This window comes from Chaetodon trifascialis, chromosome 16, assembly GCF_039877785.1.
Source record: "Chaetodon trifascialis isolate fChaTrf1 chromosome 16, fChaTrf1.hap1, whole genome shotgun sequence".
NCBI lineage: Eukaryota > Metazoa > Chordata > Actinopteri > Chaetodontiformes > Chaetodontidae > Chaetodon > Chaetodon trifascialis.
In genome coordinates this window covers 23473993-23491248 of record NC_092071.1, presented here as the reverse complement: position 1 = coordinate 23491248, position 17256 = coordinate 23473993, and the positions used below count along the sequence as shown (strand labels likewise).

At 39.3% G+C, this 17256-nt stretch overlaps 1 protein-coding gene across 2 annotated transcripts in view; it reads left to right on the top strand.

The window, feature by feature from the left end:
* The window catches only part of opcml (opioid binding protein/cell adhesion molecule-like), a 404549-nt gene that overhangs the window by 280480 nt on the left and 106813 nt on the right, over nucleotides 1-17256 (top strand). For both annotated transcript variants that reach the window (XM_070982328.1, XM_070982329.1), the window contains one exon: nucleotides 16982-17217. In XM_070982328.1, coding sequence (XP_070838429.1) covers nucleotides 16982-17217 — 236 coding nt within the window. The remainder of the gene's footprint in view (nucleotides 1-16981; nucleotides 17218-17256) is intronic.

The following is a 17256-nucleotide window of genomic DNA, read 5'->3' as shown; positions in this document are numbered from 1 at the left end:
TTTGCTCCACCAACTTAGTCGCAAGCATGTCTTGGAATATCAAGAATGTAGGAAGTTAAGATCAGCGCCTTCCACATTAGCAGGTAACACAGGAAAAGCAAAAGAAGAATCAAGCCAAATGTCACTTCAAGATGCATTTGCCAGAGGGACTCCCTATGACAGAGAAAGCAAACGGTGGATCGAGATTATAAACTCTACCACTATTCACCGAACCAAAGGCATGGTCCCACTTAACAATGTAGAAAAAGAAGGCTTCAGGCAAAGGATCAAGACATTGGATCCCAGGTATGAAATACCAAGCAGAACATGGTTCAGCCAAGTTGCAATCCCCTGACTTGCACTGTCCCCGACTGTTCAATATGAGTAGCATGAGATGCGCGCAGTTCAGATGATCAATGCTCACACTCAGAACTGAACTGATTTCACCGCTTCACGCAAACCACACAAGCCTGATATATATATATATATATATATATATATATATATATATATATATATATATATATATATATATATATATATATATATAAAATATGAAAGCAGGGAGCCTGCTGATTGCGAATATGTCTGCCTCCTCGCTGTTCGACAGAAACTCAGCAAGCTAGCAGCCAAAGAATAGCAGAAAAAAACTTTGCTAAAACATAAAGTATGTCTTACCTTTGCTGTATTGTGCTCAAAAGTTTTATTCCAGCTCGAAAAAACGCATGGCTCAGGGTAAAAATAGGCGAGCCCCCCAAGATGCAACTGAGCCACACTGCTCATGCGGGCAGTGTGACAACTCTAACCTGTTAACACTGGCGCCGAAATAAAAAGCGACAGGTTCCGCCATGCACATGTGGTATAGACACGTCTGGCATGTTCATTCATGCACACTGCGTGATATTGTGAGAAGACATGGAAGACTATTAAAAATAGCGAATGACTGTTACTGTAACAGAAATGCCCCCCCGTTTGCAGCAAAACGCCCTTTTCTCAGCTATTTTGCCCCTAGTGCCCCCAGATGTTCTCTGAACACCCGCCCCCGTTGAGAAACCCTGCTTTAAAGGGACTTTTATTCATTTTAAGTGCAATTTGAGTGTGTGTGTGAATGAGAGTGGCTAGTTCTGAGTTTCTGATGATGAACCTTTGACAATTTAAAATCAAAAAGAACACATTTTTGAGTGAAAGAACCAGCAGTGGCTGGCCCATAGGGGGCGCTGGGGCTCCGCCCCACCAGCTGTGGGGGGGGGGGAATATTTTTCGCGTTTTTTTTTTATCAATGTCAGTTTTACTTAATAGCGTGTGTGTGTGTGTGTGTGTGTGTGTGTCTACATGCAATTTGACTTGCAGCTAAATGGCCAATCCGGTTATGGTTGCTAGAGAAAAATTATGAATAATTGGCCTATCAACGTCACCAAATTTAACGCCTGTGGGGCGCTGGAAATGTCGCCCCAAGTGCTACGTAAAATCCGTGAAAGTTTAGGATTGCTAGAGCTACGTGAGGAGCCAACGATAATAGTGCGACTCCCACTCTGTCGTACGGGGGAAAAAAAATATGGCAACGAGGACGAAAGATGATGGCGATGGCGATGGCAGTAAGAACTGGAGGGCAAGAGCAGCTTCCACCAAATTCGGTGAAATCATTATGAATGTACCCTTTTGCGAGACGGACGACGGAGGAAAAACTTCTCGTTAAGGAGCTGGGACCCGACAAGGCTGAAATCGACATTTACCAGCAAACCAAGGAGAAAGATAAATTGTACAAACACAAATTGTTTGTCGGAGCTGGTTCAACCATAAGACGTGGCTGGCAGGTTGTGGTGCAGCCTATGCACTTTTCTGTTTCCCCTGTATTCCTCTTCAGAAGTGACAAATGTGATTCAATTTGGACCAAGACTGGACTAACTGACTTAAAGCACCTCTCCGAACGGATCAAGAAGCATGAGAGATCCAAAGTTCACATGGAAGACTGCGTAAAGCTAGCTGTGTTCAGAAAGATTAGCATAGCAACACCGCTAGATGATGGGCACCGCATTGCTGTAAGAAGGCACAATGAAGAGGCAGATAAAAACCGTATGTAATAATAATATAGTTGTGGAGACTGCTTTGTTGTTTCTCTCAGGCTGTGACATGCAATGACAAATTTTGTTGCTTCTATGGCACTGATGCTGTTTTCTCCAAGTAAATGTTGTGTTTTTCTTGATTAGAGAGGGTATTAAACATCTGTTTATGTTTCATTTTTGGACTTGGCTCTCAATTCTTTTTATATGTTACATTTTAATAGGAAATGTTCTGTTTCATTCTCTCTTTATATAATAACCCACACTGACCTTAGACACTTCCCCCTGCACTCACTCACTCACTCACTCACTCACTCACTCACTCACTCACTCACTCACTCACACTGTTGATTTGCATAGATTCAGCTGAAATCATACCCTCGTTGTGAATTTATCCCTTGATTGTATTGTATAGTATTTGATAGCATAAAGTCTGATATAGCTATAAATTGTTACTTTTTCTTTGAAACTGTGAAATTAAATTATTATTGTGGAACTGTCGTCATTTTTCGACTGTTCATTTGAATGCTTATGCTAGATTAGGCAGGGAAATCTGTTGGCACACCAGCCCCACCAAGAATTTTTTTCACCAGCCGCCACTGGAAAGAACGCATATACTTTTAAATTCATTTTAAAAGGAGTTATGGCAAGTCTCAGTTCCTCTGGAAGGGTTTTATTGTGAGAGCATGTCAAAGATGTATTTTGGCCCCAAAGCATAGAGTAATTTATAGACAAAGAAGCAGTAGTCCTTTAGCATCAATCTTGCAACACACTGGAAGCCTGTGCACAGATCTGAGAAATGATGTACCATTTTCATCTTTCTGACTCTTTAATAGACCCTCATCAACATTTACTGTTAAAATTTACATCTGTTTTTAATTAGCTATAGTTAGCAGACAGTTGAGTAACTTTACTGTCTGTTATAGATATACTTTGGATCCAGTCTTTATGTTTCAGTATTTGTAGGAATGTTTCTCAACTGCATTAAGAGAATATATAGACTTATTGTATGTTAGACTAGCAGGTTTAATGTGTAAAGGAGATAAAAGAAACTGGTGAGCAAAGAGTCCTTTATTGATGCAATGTAAAAACTTCAAAGCCTTAAAATAATTTTGTTTCAGGACTCAAATGAGCAGACCAATACCATTACAATTGCCAGAAAACAAAATCAATTTATTTCCAAAAGGAAAGAAACCAAAAGCGCACGCAAAGTGTTATTGGAATAGCAAGAGCAACTACGCTGCAGAACTGAGACTGAGAGGCACACCGAACGGGGCTGAAGAACTCTGAAACAGAGAGCAAAGTTTAGCATAGAGTCCAAAATATAACAAAAATAATCCACAGGAAAATTCCTGGACAAAAGCTGAGAAGAAGGGTCTTTCAAAAACAGGTTTTCTTGAATACTCACACGTAAGACAGGATAACCACACAGTAGAGATCAGGACGAACTGGCAGCCACAAGTCCAGAAAGCCTCTCCTAAGTACTGCCAGCACTCAGGCTCTAACACACCTCTGGTGTGCAGGTAATTAGGCAGGGGCAGCAGTGCACGAGGAAGACCTGCCCAGTCTCAGACAGACAGGGGAGACAGACAAACAGAAGAATAACACTAGGGAAAAAGGGAAAGAGAAAACACTGGGAGAAGACAAAAAGCAAATCCTAACACATGTAGAAAATAACAAAATAAAGGAAAAATTACCAATATGGTTGTTTTTTAGTTCTCTTCATATCACTGACATTGTGTCTTTGAAGAGGACTCTGTGGTCCATAGTGTCCTTGAAGGCGTCATTACATACAGTAAGTCAGATGACAAGGAGAGTACAAAGTAAGCACAGCACGTGTCATTTAGGACATAAACATACATCATTTGGCATTTCATACACTCAGTATACCTTCTTTAATGTAGTTGTCATATTGTACAGAGGCTGAAATGAATCCTACAGTCTAACAACACTAATAATGAAAGAGTATTCAGTATTTGACTTATATGACATGTTGATCAGAACTGTGTACCTGTCAAAAAAGCTGCTGCTCTTTGGCCAATGGAATGGTCATTATTAGTTTGGCTGATTAGACACACACACACACAAACACACACACACACACACACACACACATGGAGGCACAAAGGCTGGACGAATGGGCAGCAAAGAACAACATGATGTTAAATGGGAAAAAGTCAGTTGAACTACGGATATGCTTTGCACGTGACCCCCCACAACCTCCTCCACTGATGCTGGGGTGACAGGTGGTACCTGTTGTGGAAACAACAAAATATCTAGGATACCACCTGGACCAAAAGCTGACTGGAGATGTACACATTGAGAAGGCAGTAAAAACCGCCTCCAAGCGGCTGCATTATCTCACCGTCATGGCAAGATATGGTCTACCTGCAGATGACCTCATCACCATTTATACCACTCTCATCAGGCCATGTCTTGAATACAGCTCAGTGCTCTTGGTGGGTTGCTCAAAAAAACAACAAGCAGAGCTGGAGCGGGTCCAGACACGTGCCTGCAAAATCATCAGAAGAAGAGCTGGTAATTTTTCACAACCCTTACCATCACTCCAGATCAGGAGGGAGGAGGCTGCAGTGAAGTTAATCAGGGACATGCATGATGAACAACACCCTCTGCATGACCTGCTACCTCCAACTCGAGGCAACAGCACCGCCAAGACACTGAGGAACCAGCACAAGCTGGCTGAACCCATGGCCAAGACCAGCAGGCTGAGAAACTCAACGCTACACACAGCAGTTAGGCTATATAATGACACTTTTTAAACGAAAAAAATTATTAAAACGACATAGCATGGCCACCATGACTGCTAACTGCCCCCGATTTTCACTGCCCTGAAATATTTTAGTTACTCATTTAGCTTTTTTAATCTTGAAATTGTTTTGTAGTTTTTTTCTTTCTAATGTTTGTCTTGTAAATTTCTGCGTTTTTTCAGTAGAGTCCTGGCTCCACTGCAAGCATGAAGTAAATAAAATAAACTCCAAATCCAAATCACACACACACGCACACACACACACACACACACACACACACACACACACACACACACACACACACACACACACACACACACACACAGTACAGGCCAAAAGTTTGGACACACCTTCTCATTCAATGCGTTTTCTTTATTTTCATGACTATTTACATTTTAGATTCTCCTTAATATGAATTTTAACAGTTGTTCAATAGGACTGTCAGCTGTGTATTAACCTGACTTCTGCGCAACACAACTGATGGTCCCAACTCCATTGATAAAGCAAGAAATTCCACTAATTAACCCTGATAAGGCACACCTGTGAAGTGAAAACCATTTCAGGTGACTACCTCTTGAAGCTCATGGAGAGAATGCCAAGAGTGTGCAAAGCAGTAATCAGAGCAAAGGGTGGCTATTTTGAAGAAACTCGAATATAAAACATGTTTTCAGTTCTTTCACCATTTTTGTTAAGTATGTAACTCCACATGTGTTCATTCATAATTTTGAGTCCTTCAGTGAGAATCTACAGTGTAAGTCATGAAAATAAAGAAAACGCATTGAATGAGAAGGTGTGTCCAAACTTTTGGCCTGTACTATATATATATGTATGTGTGTGTGTGTGTGTGTGTGTGTGTGTGTGTGTGTGTGTGTGTGTGTGTGTGTGTGTGTGCGTGTGTGTATGATGCTTACAGCTGTACTATTGCTATTTAAAATTGCATTGTGACAAATTTTACCATTGAAAACATTTATCAATTCATCAGAGCGGGTACATCATTAATAAAATAGTATAAGAAGTTTAATAAGATATATGACTTGTACCTGTTACTTTTCACTTTTCATAATATGTCAGAGAAAATGCAACAGAAAAAACAGGAATGGAGAGTCAGGATATCTGGTTATTTTTCTTGCTTTCTTCACATTGATATTGCAAATTTGAAAAAGTTGGCATTGAGAGGATTTTCAAACTGCAGTGATATTCTGTTTTACATCAGTGTGAACATGATAATAAAAGGGTTTTATGATTGTATGAATGTGTGTAAATGCTGCTAACCATCTAGTGTACAGATCTCATGCCTAGCTTTCAAGTGTTTCCTCATTCTGACTGTACCTGTTCAGTCACAGCTGGTCTGAATCAGCTGATTTGTACAGCAGGTGAATGCAGCAGTAATTTCCTCCCACTTAAATGGACACCATTCCTGTGGCTTTCCTTGTTAATATCAGACCATGAGCAACTGTGTCATTTGCCTACTTTCACTTTATGTTAAATGTGTTTGTTTCTAACTGACATCACTTGTAAATTTAATTAGGGTTTTTTTTTTTTTTTTTTTTTGGTCGCTTCCAGCGGTTTTTCAGAAGAAACAACACTAATGGTGTAATGATTGCATGCGCTAGCCATTATCAAACTGCCACTATGCACTCAAAGCTGTCTCTGCTTACACCCACCATTGTAATGATGTAGAATCCTTGACTTGAACTTTGAGGCTGCCCACCACTTATCTGTTCCTTAAGTTCGATTGTGACAAGGCTGTAGCATCTATTTTGTATATATACCAGCACCCTGACCTTGAATAAATGAATACTTTGTAAATAATTATGAATAATTTCTGGTAATAATTTGTTATATTATTGAATGCTCTCTGTTCATAAAGTATTAGCACTTAAAATGTTCCCACCATGTAGTTGTCCTGGTGCTTTTGGTGAGTAGTTGACCACTAAGGTCAGCTGTTGTCTATACAAATATGCATGACATAACAGCAGTATAGCGGCTCAGTTGTTTCAACTAATCTCAACTAAAACATTGTCATACAGTGAAGGCTACCAGATGCACACACTCTGAGGGAAGTGTTCAGTGTTAGTCTCATGTGGTTCCAGGAAAAACAAAGTAGCACTATATTTATTATACTTAATAGAAACAGGTGGCAGCCATCACAGAGAAATCAGAGAAAGACTAAGGCCACATGGAAAAAGGATACCTTTGTAACATTTCTATATTTGCAGCGTGTTTGCTGTTAATGTACTTGTTTTGGCTTTTTGATGCACATTTTTTTCATTTGCATCACGTTTCCGTTGTTGTATTTGTTTTGGATTTCATGTGTTTTTGAAATGCCGTTTCTGAAACTGCAGCACATTTCTTCTTGTGGAAATGTTTTGGGTTGTTGCAGCATGTTTGCCCTTGTCGGCCACCATACAATACTGCTAACTTATCTTCTTAATTCTTATAAGTTTGGAGAACAGTTGTTTAGAAAGTATTCAGATCCTCACACATGTCAATATTGTGCTCAGACCTGGTGCACATATCAGTTGCATTTTGCTCTTACATTTGGTTGATGTGGAGCAAATTATGTAACACTGCTTATAAAACCCGGTGAATTATCGGGTTTTATAAGCAGTGTTACATAATTTGCATTAGCACTTAAAGTGTTTCCTTTATAATATATGTATATTATGTTATGGTCTGTGGCTGTACGCATCTGTTTGTGATGTACCACACATACATGTAGGTAGAAGAGAACAAGTACGCCTAATACTGCATGGTCCAGTGTAATCATTACTGAGTGACTACTGACAAAGCAGAATTTAGGCAAAAGATGGACTAATGACTTTTGTAGCATTTTAGACATCTGCTATGATTTATTTCAAAAAGTGTCCACACTTACTGTATGTATCAGTATCTACTGTATTGCTGCAGTGTTACACCAAAATTACACTGCATGTCATGGGCCCTGATCTAAAGTGTTCCCAATGCCATTTTTATACTTTGTAACTTTTGTACTCTTCTGTGATATCATTTGGTACCCAGAACTTGAAATTGTACATATTAAATAAACAAATAAACAAAATAATAAGAATAATAATAATTAGCTGTGAATTAAGCCAGCAGCTCAGCAGTGAGTAACATATTAAGTACTTAAAATGTCTGTCACACGTGTCCTGTGGGGAGTATTTCTCCACTATTTCTGATTCATGTCTCGACTTTGATGGAACTCTGTGATAGAACTGGATTCCCATTTGGCTGTCTCCTCTGACCCTGCAGTGGCAGTAGGAAATGACAGAATGAGTAATACTATTCATCCAGTGTGGCCCATTGGATTGAAGGCTAGGCATCGTGTGGTGAGAAAACAATAATCTGTCTTTAATATGAATCCTTTGTCACCGTTCTGTCCCAGGGACACTGCAGGGCGAGAACTTGCAGTGTCACAACCTTCTCTTTTCAGACACATTTTCCAAACTGTTTTCAGTGAATGCTAAAGATATGCAAATTTGTGACTTGGCCGAGATTCATGGTAAATGGAAATTTTCACAGGTGCTGACATTTTGACAAGTGTAGCATGATGATCATTATGGAGTACATTCACTTTATGTCTGGCAGTTGGGGACTCTTCCATTGTTGTTAAGCATCATTTTGAATACTGCCAAGTGAAATATTTCATTTAATCGTAATACCTCACAAACACACAACACGCAAGTACTATTCCGACCAGTATTTTTATCCATTTACTGTACGGAGCATCTGTGTTTAACTGTACCTGTAGGCCCACGAGGCGGAAGCTGATTTACAGATGTTCCTGTTTTCAAGCACACAGTCCTTATTATAGGATGTTGTATATACTGTAGACATTTATCATTTTAATATTTTACTGACTGCTGCTGAGAAAGCAGCTTCTTGGTTACAATTCCAGCTAGCCTTTTTGTGTCTGGCAACTGAAATATTAATGCGACAGTGGTGTGCCACATATCAGATAAAAAAAAAAAAAGGAGTTTCTAGGTTTGAAAAATAATAGTATCTGTTAGGTGGGTGAGCAGAATATTGACAGTCTTCATGTGATTATCATGCTGGGGATTTTGCTGTATATCAGGCGCTCACAGTTGATATTTACAGTACAGAGTTTGGAGAACATAAAGTTTGGGTTTCAGCTGAAAAACATGGATATGAGGCAACTGTATTCTATCATAGTCTGTCATTTTTGTCTTTCTTGCCAATAGTCATTTCCAATTCCTAGTGTGCACTGCAATCAATGAAACTGCTGAAAACAGTGTTGGACTGGTAAAAATATAAACCACCATTTGACTCCTCCACTCACAAGGTGCTGCTACTTTTAACCTGGCACCAACAACTTTACTCTGAGATTGAAAACCCACCTGTAAACACTGCTAATTGGAGTGCAAACACATTTGAGTAAATGCATTTTGGCATGGCCAATAGAATGAGATAAAATGTAACTAACAATTAGAGTTTTTAAGTGGATAGCAGCAAACAGGAGAGGACCTAAGTGAACCCTGAGGGACATGGTACTTTAGTTTGGCTTGAATACCCTCTGGATGAGTAGCAATACATCAGTGTTCACTGTAACCACTTAGTAAATTAATGAATCTCTTACATACAGTAGGAGCAGAGCCTCATGTCTGTTTACTTTATTTAAGGAATATACATTTTAGTCCAAGGTGCTGCTGTTGAAGCTTTGCTGAAAACAGTAAATGTAGGAGAAACCTTTATCTTCACCCACAGTTTATGAAATCCCCTGCACAGTGTAGTATTTGGAGTGCAAAGTAACAACAGAGAACATCAGTTATCCATCCATCCATCCATCCATCCATTATCTATACCGCCTATCCCTTTCGGGGTTGCGGGGGGCTGGAGCCTATCCCAGCTACAATGGGCGAGAGGCGGGGTACACCCTGAACCGGTCGCCAGCCGATTGCAGGGCCACATACAAGGACAAACAAACATTCACACTCACACTCACTCACTTTTTAACCTAATGAGCATGTTTTTGGTCTGTGGGGGGAAGCCGGAGTACCCGGAGAGAACCCACGCATGCACGGGAAGAACATGCAAACTTCACACAGAAAGGCCCCGCCTGACCCGGGGATCGAACCGGCAACCTTCTTGCTGTGAGGCACGCGCACTACCTGCTGCGCCACCGTGCAGCACATCAGTTATTGAGTTTGAAATTATTTTGGAGGGGCCAACATGCGAATATGACAAAGTGATGCTAAAGCAGTGTCTTAGTAGAGCTGAAAGTGAAAAATAGAACCCACCCATCTAGTGTTCTGAAACTGAACACACACACACACACACACACACACACACACACACACACACACACACACACACACATTTATATATATTAAAAAAAATGTAAAAGTGTATAAGTGAATAACCTTTACTGATGAAAGATGAGGATTTGGTGTGTGGAACTGAGTAAATTAATGTGTGAAGAATCAACATTGACTTCATCCAAAGGCAATGCTGTCTGACTGTGACAGGTACACTGTATGGAAAAACAACAAAATATTAGTTTTTTTAAAAAACTTTAAAAAAAAAAACAACAAAACTTACAGTTTTTATTATAGTTCTTGTCTCCTGGATCAAATATTCTATCACCTTTTGTGACATCAGCTTTTTTTGATCTTATACTCCCATATCCAAGACTTAAGAGTCTACAGCCACTCTAGGAGACTCTGTGAGGCTATACCTGTACATGGACGTGTTTTGGCTGAATGACAATGCCAGCATGGTGATGTTTAGCAGCTACAATGCTTATCTTGTTCATGATCTTAGTTTAGCATGGTGCATGCTAACATTTGAAAATTAGCACTAACTACATAGTACAGCTGAGGGTGGTGGGATGTTATTGTTATGATGTTATTAGTTTTGCAGGTATTTGTTCATCAACCAAGGTATGAAAAGATGCTTTGATGTGATAATGACTCTAGAGGAAAATCATTCTGATTCATCCTCTGGGCACCATGGATATCTGCACCAGGTTGCATGGCAGCCCATCCAGTAGTTGTCAAGACATTTAACCAAAAACAAAAACGTCAACCTCAATGGGCCACAGAAGAAAAGTAAAAACAGCACCAAAGAGTGATATTCATCATCCAAGAACTGTGAATGTCTGTACAAAATTGCATGGTGATCCATTAATAGCTTTTGAGATATTTAAGGCTGTTATGTTTGGACAGGAAGAGCCAGGGCCCAGTTGCAGAGTCACAAGAAAAAACTTTTATTGATAAACAGAAAATCACCTTTTCAGGGAAAACTCCTTCAAAGTAAAATAAACCAAAAAACACCACTGCGGGAAAAGTAGCAAAATAAAGGCAGAGCACAAAAACACCACGAGGGTGATAACTCACTCGGGACTGCAGGACGAAGAAACTCAAAGTGTCCAGGAGCAAACTCACTAGGGAACCAAGAACACTGGAGACACGCAGAGAGAGAGACAGGTGATCGAAAATCAGGAGCTAGACTAGTATGGCAAGAGCATAGAGAAGAGTCTGGCACAGGAGTCAAACTGGAGCTGGCTTAAGAAGCCAGTTGATTAGCCGATGAGGTGCAGGTGTGTCAGGTGTGGCTCGTTCCTGAGGAGATCGACCCCCCGCCTCTCTCTCATGTGCTGCCTGCTGACAGAGAAGGAGGAAGGAAAATAATGTTAATGAGGGAAAAAAAACCACCAAGAACAAAATCATGACAAAGGCTGGACAATTGTGCTGGACTGACCAATCTCTCCATCTGAAGAGCATCACTTAGAACAAAAGTAAACTAAAAGAAAAAACAGAAAAAAACACTGAAATTATCCTTTAATTAGCTGCGACTTTATCTCACCAACCTACAAGCTACAACACCAAGCACAAGCATGAAAAGTATGCTGAGTGTCAGTTGAGTGTTACAGCAGGACAGTTTTTGACAGTGCCACCCATTGTTGGCCTCTCTCCAAATACTGGATCTCACAAGTGCAGCCAATGTAAAAGCTGTCTGCTGTTTGATATGGAGGTTTAGGACCTAATGTACCATCTTGTCAGCAAGGTGTCTTAGTTGAGGAAAACCCTGTTGAAACTATGACCTGAATACCTCACATGGAGATGCTTCTTACAAACATCGCTCTATATTTTTCTTTGCATCAACTCTACAACAACAAACAATCAGCTGATTGTCAATGTTTTCAACATTTTGTTAAATACTCAAATTCACATATTTGGTGGCCCCCCTTGTGTTCAATGTACTTTGTATACTTTATAAGTAACATTAGTAGCAGAAATAGACCAGGTTTCCAGCCAGTCATTGTGTCTGCATTACATTCTGTCTCCTGTTAGTAGAAAGGCTGGTATCTCTTCATTTTATATGATTGATTTCTCTCTGTATACCTGTTGAACAGTGCTGTTGGAGCTGGAGCACTATGTTCATTTTATATGTAAACAACTAAATAGGCCCAGGAGTGTAAAGTCATTTTGGACACTGTGCTTTTTAAAGCACACTTGCCCCAAAGAATATAAACATCCGGAACTTTGTCTAGGGATATTGACCATAGAAGCATCAGTACCCCAATTCAGTGGAACTCAAACATGAATGTTTCTTTCTTGTTTCAGTCTTAACTTGGTTACTTACTTGGTTACATCTACAGATCTTGCTGTAAACAATTTGTATAGTTCTGCATATAAGAAAGCAAGTGAACTTACCATGTTAAAACATTATGGTAATATTGCAGTGCTTACATTTTTCAGATGCATTTTTTATGCTTGTGATCACCAAAAATGAACTCCGTTGTTGGGGTTGACAAGGGAATCTCAAAAAATAAATAAATAAATAAATAAAAAATTGGACAAATCAACCTAAAGCTATCTGGATAAAGAGATATCCCTGCAGGTAAGTGGGTCAGTTTCCCTTTTAAAGGTCAAAGGCACTGGAATGTCACTTGTTTTAAATCCAGTACCAGCTGGGAATAATAGTTTTCCACAGAAATAAAAGGATTACCCATGCTCTCTTTTCCAGAGTTGCAACTGACAAGGTGCTCTTGAGCACTTAACCTCTGATAGCTCCACAGGAGTGACTCAGTAGTAAGCAGAGGAAACAGCTTCCTGTGTTACCGTGTGCACCATTATGAATATGAAGGAGGACAATGCTGAACACAGCATGGACTCTCAACAAAACTTTCCCCCAGTGGATTCAAAGAGTAACTACAGAGGGAAACGAAAAAAAAAAATGTGTTAAAGAAGCTTTGTTGCACCTTCACCTGCTGCCTTTTCTCCTTTTGCAGCAACTTGGTATAAGTTCAACTTCACTACCACTGCAGTACCTGCCAGGGAAATAACAGTGGAGGGAGATAACCTTTTATATTTACATTTTATGACCTATTTTTTTCATATACAGAAGAAATACGTGAGTGCTTTTCTCAGCTTTTTCAGTCTGTGCAAGGGTTTTCAAGTATGTTGAGCTAGCCTTAATATTAACTTCACATTTTTATCTGTTTGTTGTCAGGATTTGCTATTGGCGCATTTCTCTCCAAAATGAATAACCCCTGTAGAAAATTGGTTCCTGTATATTTCTTCAAGGAAAGTGGAGATAGACATAAATAATACAGTAATATTCTGTGCAAGGGTGTAGGTTTAGGCTTTAACATTGTTAGGGACATTTTTGGTTGAAATCTGCATTGGTGTGTGCACATCCTTTCTCTCTTTTCCTATATTGTACGTATGTGAACACACACACACACACACACACACACACACACAGCCGCACAAATCCGCACACTCTCATACAACTTGTCATAATCAACAAAACATTAGATTTATTAACCATGTATCTGCTCATATATTTTGCTCAAAGCAATACGTGTATCAAATAGGTTTGTTTCATATTTAACATTTGCTAATGATACATTTTCAAAAATACATTTGAAACACACTAACACACTTCTCTGTTCTGGGATATGCTTTTTTGTAACCTCACCTTTCATTTACCTGAGATACTGTAAAATCTGTAGCTCCATCTCTCTGCATGTCACTGTGCTGCTAAAGCTGCTACCAGCAAATGGTGCATAGCATTCAAAAAAACTAATCCCTTGGGCGTGCTGTGGACTGAGACACTCGTAGCATGCACTGCCATGAGAAACTGCAATCAGAAGTTGTGATAACAGCATCCAACCATCCATCAAGATTACAAGGTAAAAGGTATTTTTCACGCTGATGACATGTTGGAGGTGCACTGCTTCTCACAAATTGTCTGTGCTTGCACTTCTTCTCCCTGCAAAATGTTAAACTGATTGTCTGAAAACCCATGAAACACATTTTGTACACAAAAGTTATGGTGGGAAAAAGCAGTGATGCAAATTGACATAACTAACTTTGATGAAATACATTTTCAGTAGTTGCTTCACAATAAAAGTCTCAATGTGATCCCCTAGTTATGTATTTATTTATTTTTTAATGTGAAACAAAAACAACAGGAAGTGCTCACCTGTAATTAGTAACAACATAACGAATACAGCCCCAATACTGCTTGAGGGGTATTGATTGATGAAAATAACAGTTTACCTTTCAACTTATTTGCCTTGTGATCAACTTGAGACTCAAAAATAGTCAGGATCATGATTGATGGGTTGGTTACCACTGTTCTACCCCACTGTCATTAGCTAAGCTTCTGTTGACCTTTTGAATCTTCCAGTGTCCATATTATGGGTTCATTTTCACCCACAATAATAACACTGGTTGATGTTAAAAACACCTCACACCTTAAAGTTGTATTAGTGATATGCAAAAGTGAAATCATTTTAAAGTCTGTGAGGTAGAGTCCATTTACAGCCTCATTCCTTGAATTCCCCTCACACCTTCATATCCCCTCCATTTCTCATCAAACACACACTGCACCGTAGGCCAGGATGTGAACCTGTAATTTCTTGCTTTGCTCTTATTTAATGTTCTGTGTGACTTCGGGGTTAACAAACACTGCTGTCTGTGTGTAGCCCGTTGGTAGATGTGCTACATACAGTATGTATATGGACTGTGTGTGATTAATTGTGTTGAGACCTGCAGACTACTCAGCCAGACATTGATGATTTTTGCATTGAATCCATCTGCCCTCTTTTGTGAGCTTACATGGACTTCAGGGTATTTTGGATTACAAAAACTGTTTTCAGACTTTGCAAACTCATACCAAATTTATAACATCCATTAATGAAAAAAAAAAAAAAAAGAACCTGGCACACAAAGCTGAAATGTCTTTGCTTCTTTTGCTAATGTTATCAGTAAATGTTCTACCAAATCCTGGTTTGAAGACATTTTCTGGTTAAAGCTTTTATTCCAGGTGACTACTAGAACAGGTTTACATGCTTTAAAATTCAAAAACAGATTATTTTTCTCTTACTGTCCATTGCTGCAACACCAGTACTTGCTCTAGTCCTCCTTAAGGTCCCCCTCCTGAAAACAAGAAGACTGTCCATTAAAAACTGCGCCAATGGCATGAAGTAGTATACATTTCCTGTTTTTAGCTTTCAGCTAGCTGCAATTCTAGCATGGATGTCATCACAATAACCCCTTCTAAAATAAACACTTGGGGAATATCACTGCAGAGCCGGCCACTAATGTTACATCTTTGCAACGGTCTTTGTATGGTCTGAGACAGCTTGCTTTCACAAAGTTACACAATGTTACCAAGTAAATGAATTCATTTATTTTTGACATATAGCTATATCGTTTCCTTCAGGGAATGTCTATGTAAGAGCTAGTGCTGCAGTATAAACACATACAAAGCAACATGAAAAAACAGTGCCAAGCATGTAACCTACTACTCTCATTATTTTGCTTGCTTCAAATGAGGCTCAACAGTGACAGTCCTCTTGAGCAGTCCTGAATATTACAACATTAGTCCAACATCGCTCTTAGTCTGTGGGCTCAACATGCTCGAGCCAAGTTAAACAAACTAACCAACAAAATAAACAGTAAAACAACATAAAAATGCTAAAACTTACAGCGTTCCAGTTTGAACTCAAATCACGGACAGCCGGCATCGATCCTTGAGCTTGTACCGTTACCAGCCCTTGCTGACAAAGCAGTTTGGTGAATTAATGTTTAAATACATGCTCAGTTTTCCCTTATGGGAACAGATCAGATTCTCTCAGTACTTGTATGATGTTACTGGTGTCAGATGAACATGCAAAAAGGTATTGTAGGTACATCTGAAATAGTGAACAATGATTTATATATTATTATCATTTTCATCACATACTACTATATTAAATTCACTCATGTTACTATTTGAGTAATATGCAAAAGCTTTCTTGCAGAAATGGAGATTTTTGATAATGAATGTAAATGTCAACCCAGGCACACATCACTAATCAACATTTACTGTTGACATGTAGGGTTTTCTTCTGATAGCTTGTTATATTTTGGAAGCAGTTCCCAGAGTGAGGAGTGTCCAATTATGTTAAACTCTGATTGCTGAAAAATCTTTGAACAGATTTTATCATTATCTAAAAGTGTTAATACACTGTTGATTAATGTACACTGTTGCCCATAAAGTTGGAATAATTTTGCTAATTGTTTAGCTTTCCTGCCCACACCTTTAGCATTTTGGTTCACTCTCACCACTCTCATGGTGTTTGACCACAGCAGACAACTGTTTTCTGTGGAAAAGCTCTGAAAACCTTATGAACACTACCGGCTCTGCACCGAACAGCAGACATACACATCTAGAGACTAAATGGTGGACATAGTGGAGCGTTTTTCTTCTTAAATATTATTTGATGATATAAGACAGTAATCAGTTGGACATTTGTCAACTCATGATTATCACCTCTAAAAGTGACAGTCAGACAATTTAAGTGTACCTGACTTTAAATTTTTTACTCCATTCCATAAGAAAAAACAACTTTACAAATTTTTCTTAGTTTGTAATGAGCCACAGCTGCAGATGCCAAAGAATATAAAGTTGTCAGTCTTACGGTGCACTCTGTTATGAACTACATTCTCATCAAAATTCCACAACCACAACAAAACTGTACCTTCCAAAGAGTGCTTTTACCAATAGCTCCTAATCACTGGATGTCAAATGACCAATTTTTTTCTATTCTTTGAGTAGTGTTTTCATTGGAGGTTTCATGGAACAGAGACAGAGCATTATCCTAAAGGCCTAATTTTTTTTTTTTTCTGCGTTTTCTGTCTTTCTACTTTCCAGATGCAATGTGGACAGCAAAGTATCTCGAGTGGCGTGGCTCAATCGCACCACCATTCTTTTTGCAGGAAGTGAGAAGTGGTCTCTGGACCCTCGTGTCATCCTGATGGAAAACACAGCAGTCACAGAGTACAGCATCAAGATCCAAAATGTTGACGTCCATGATGAAGGGCCCTATGTCTGCTCAATCCTTACAAACAAGAAACCAAAATCCACAAAAGTGCATCTCATCGTTCAAGGTAAGACCTGCAGCAGTCATTCCTATGTTTCCAGGATCC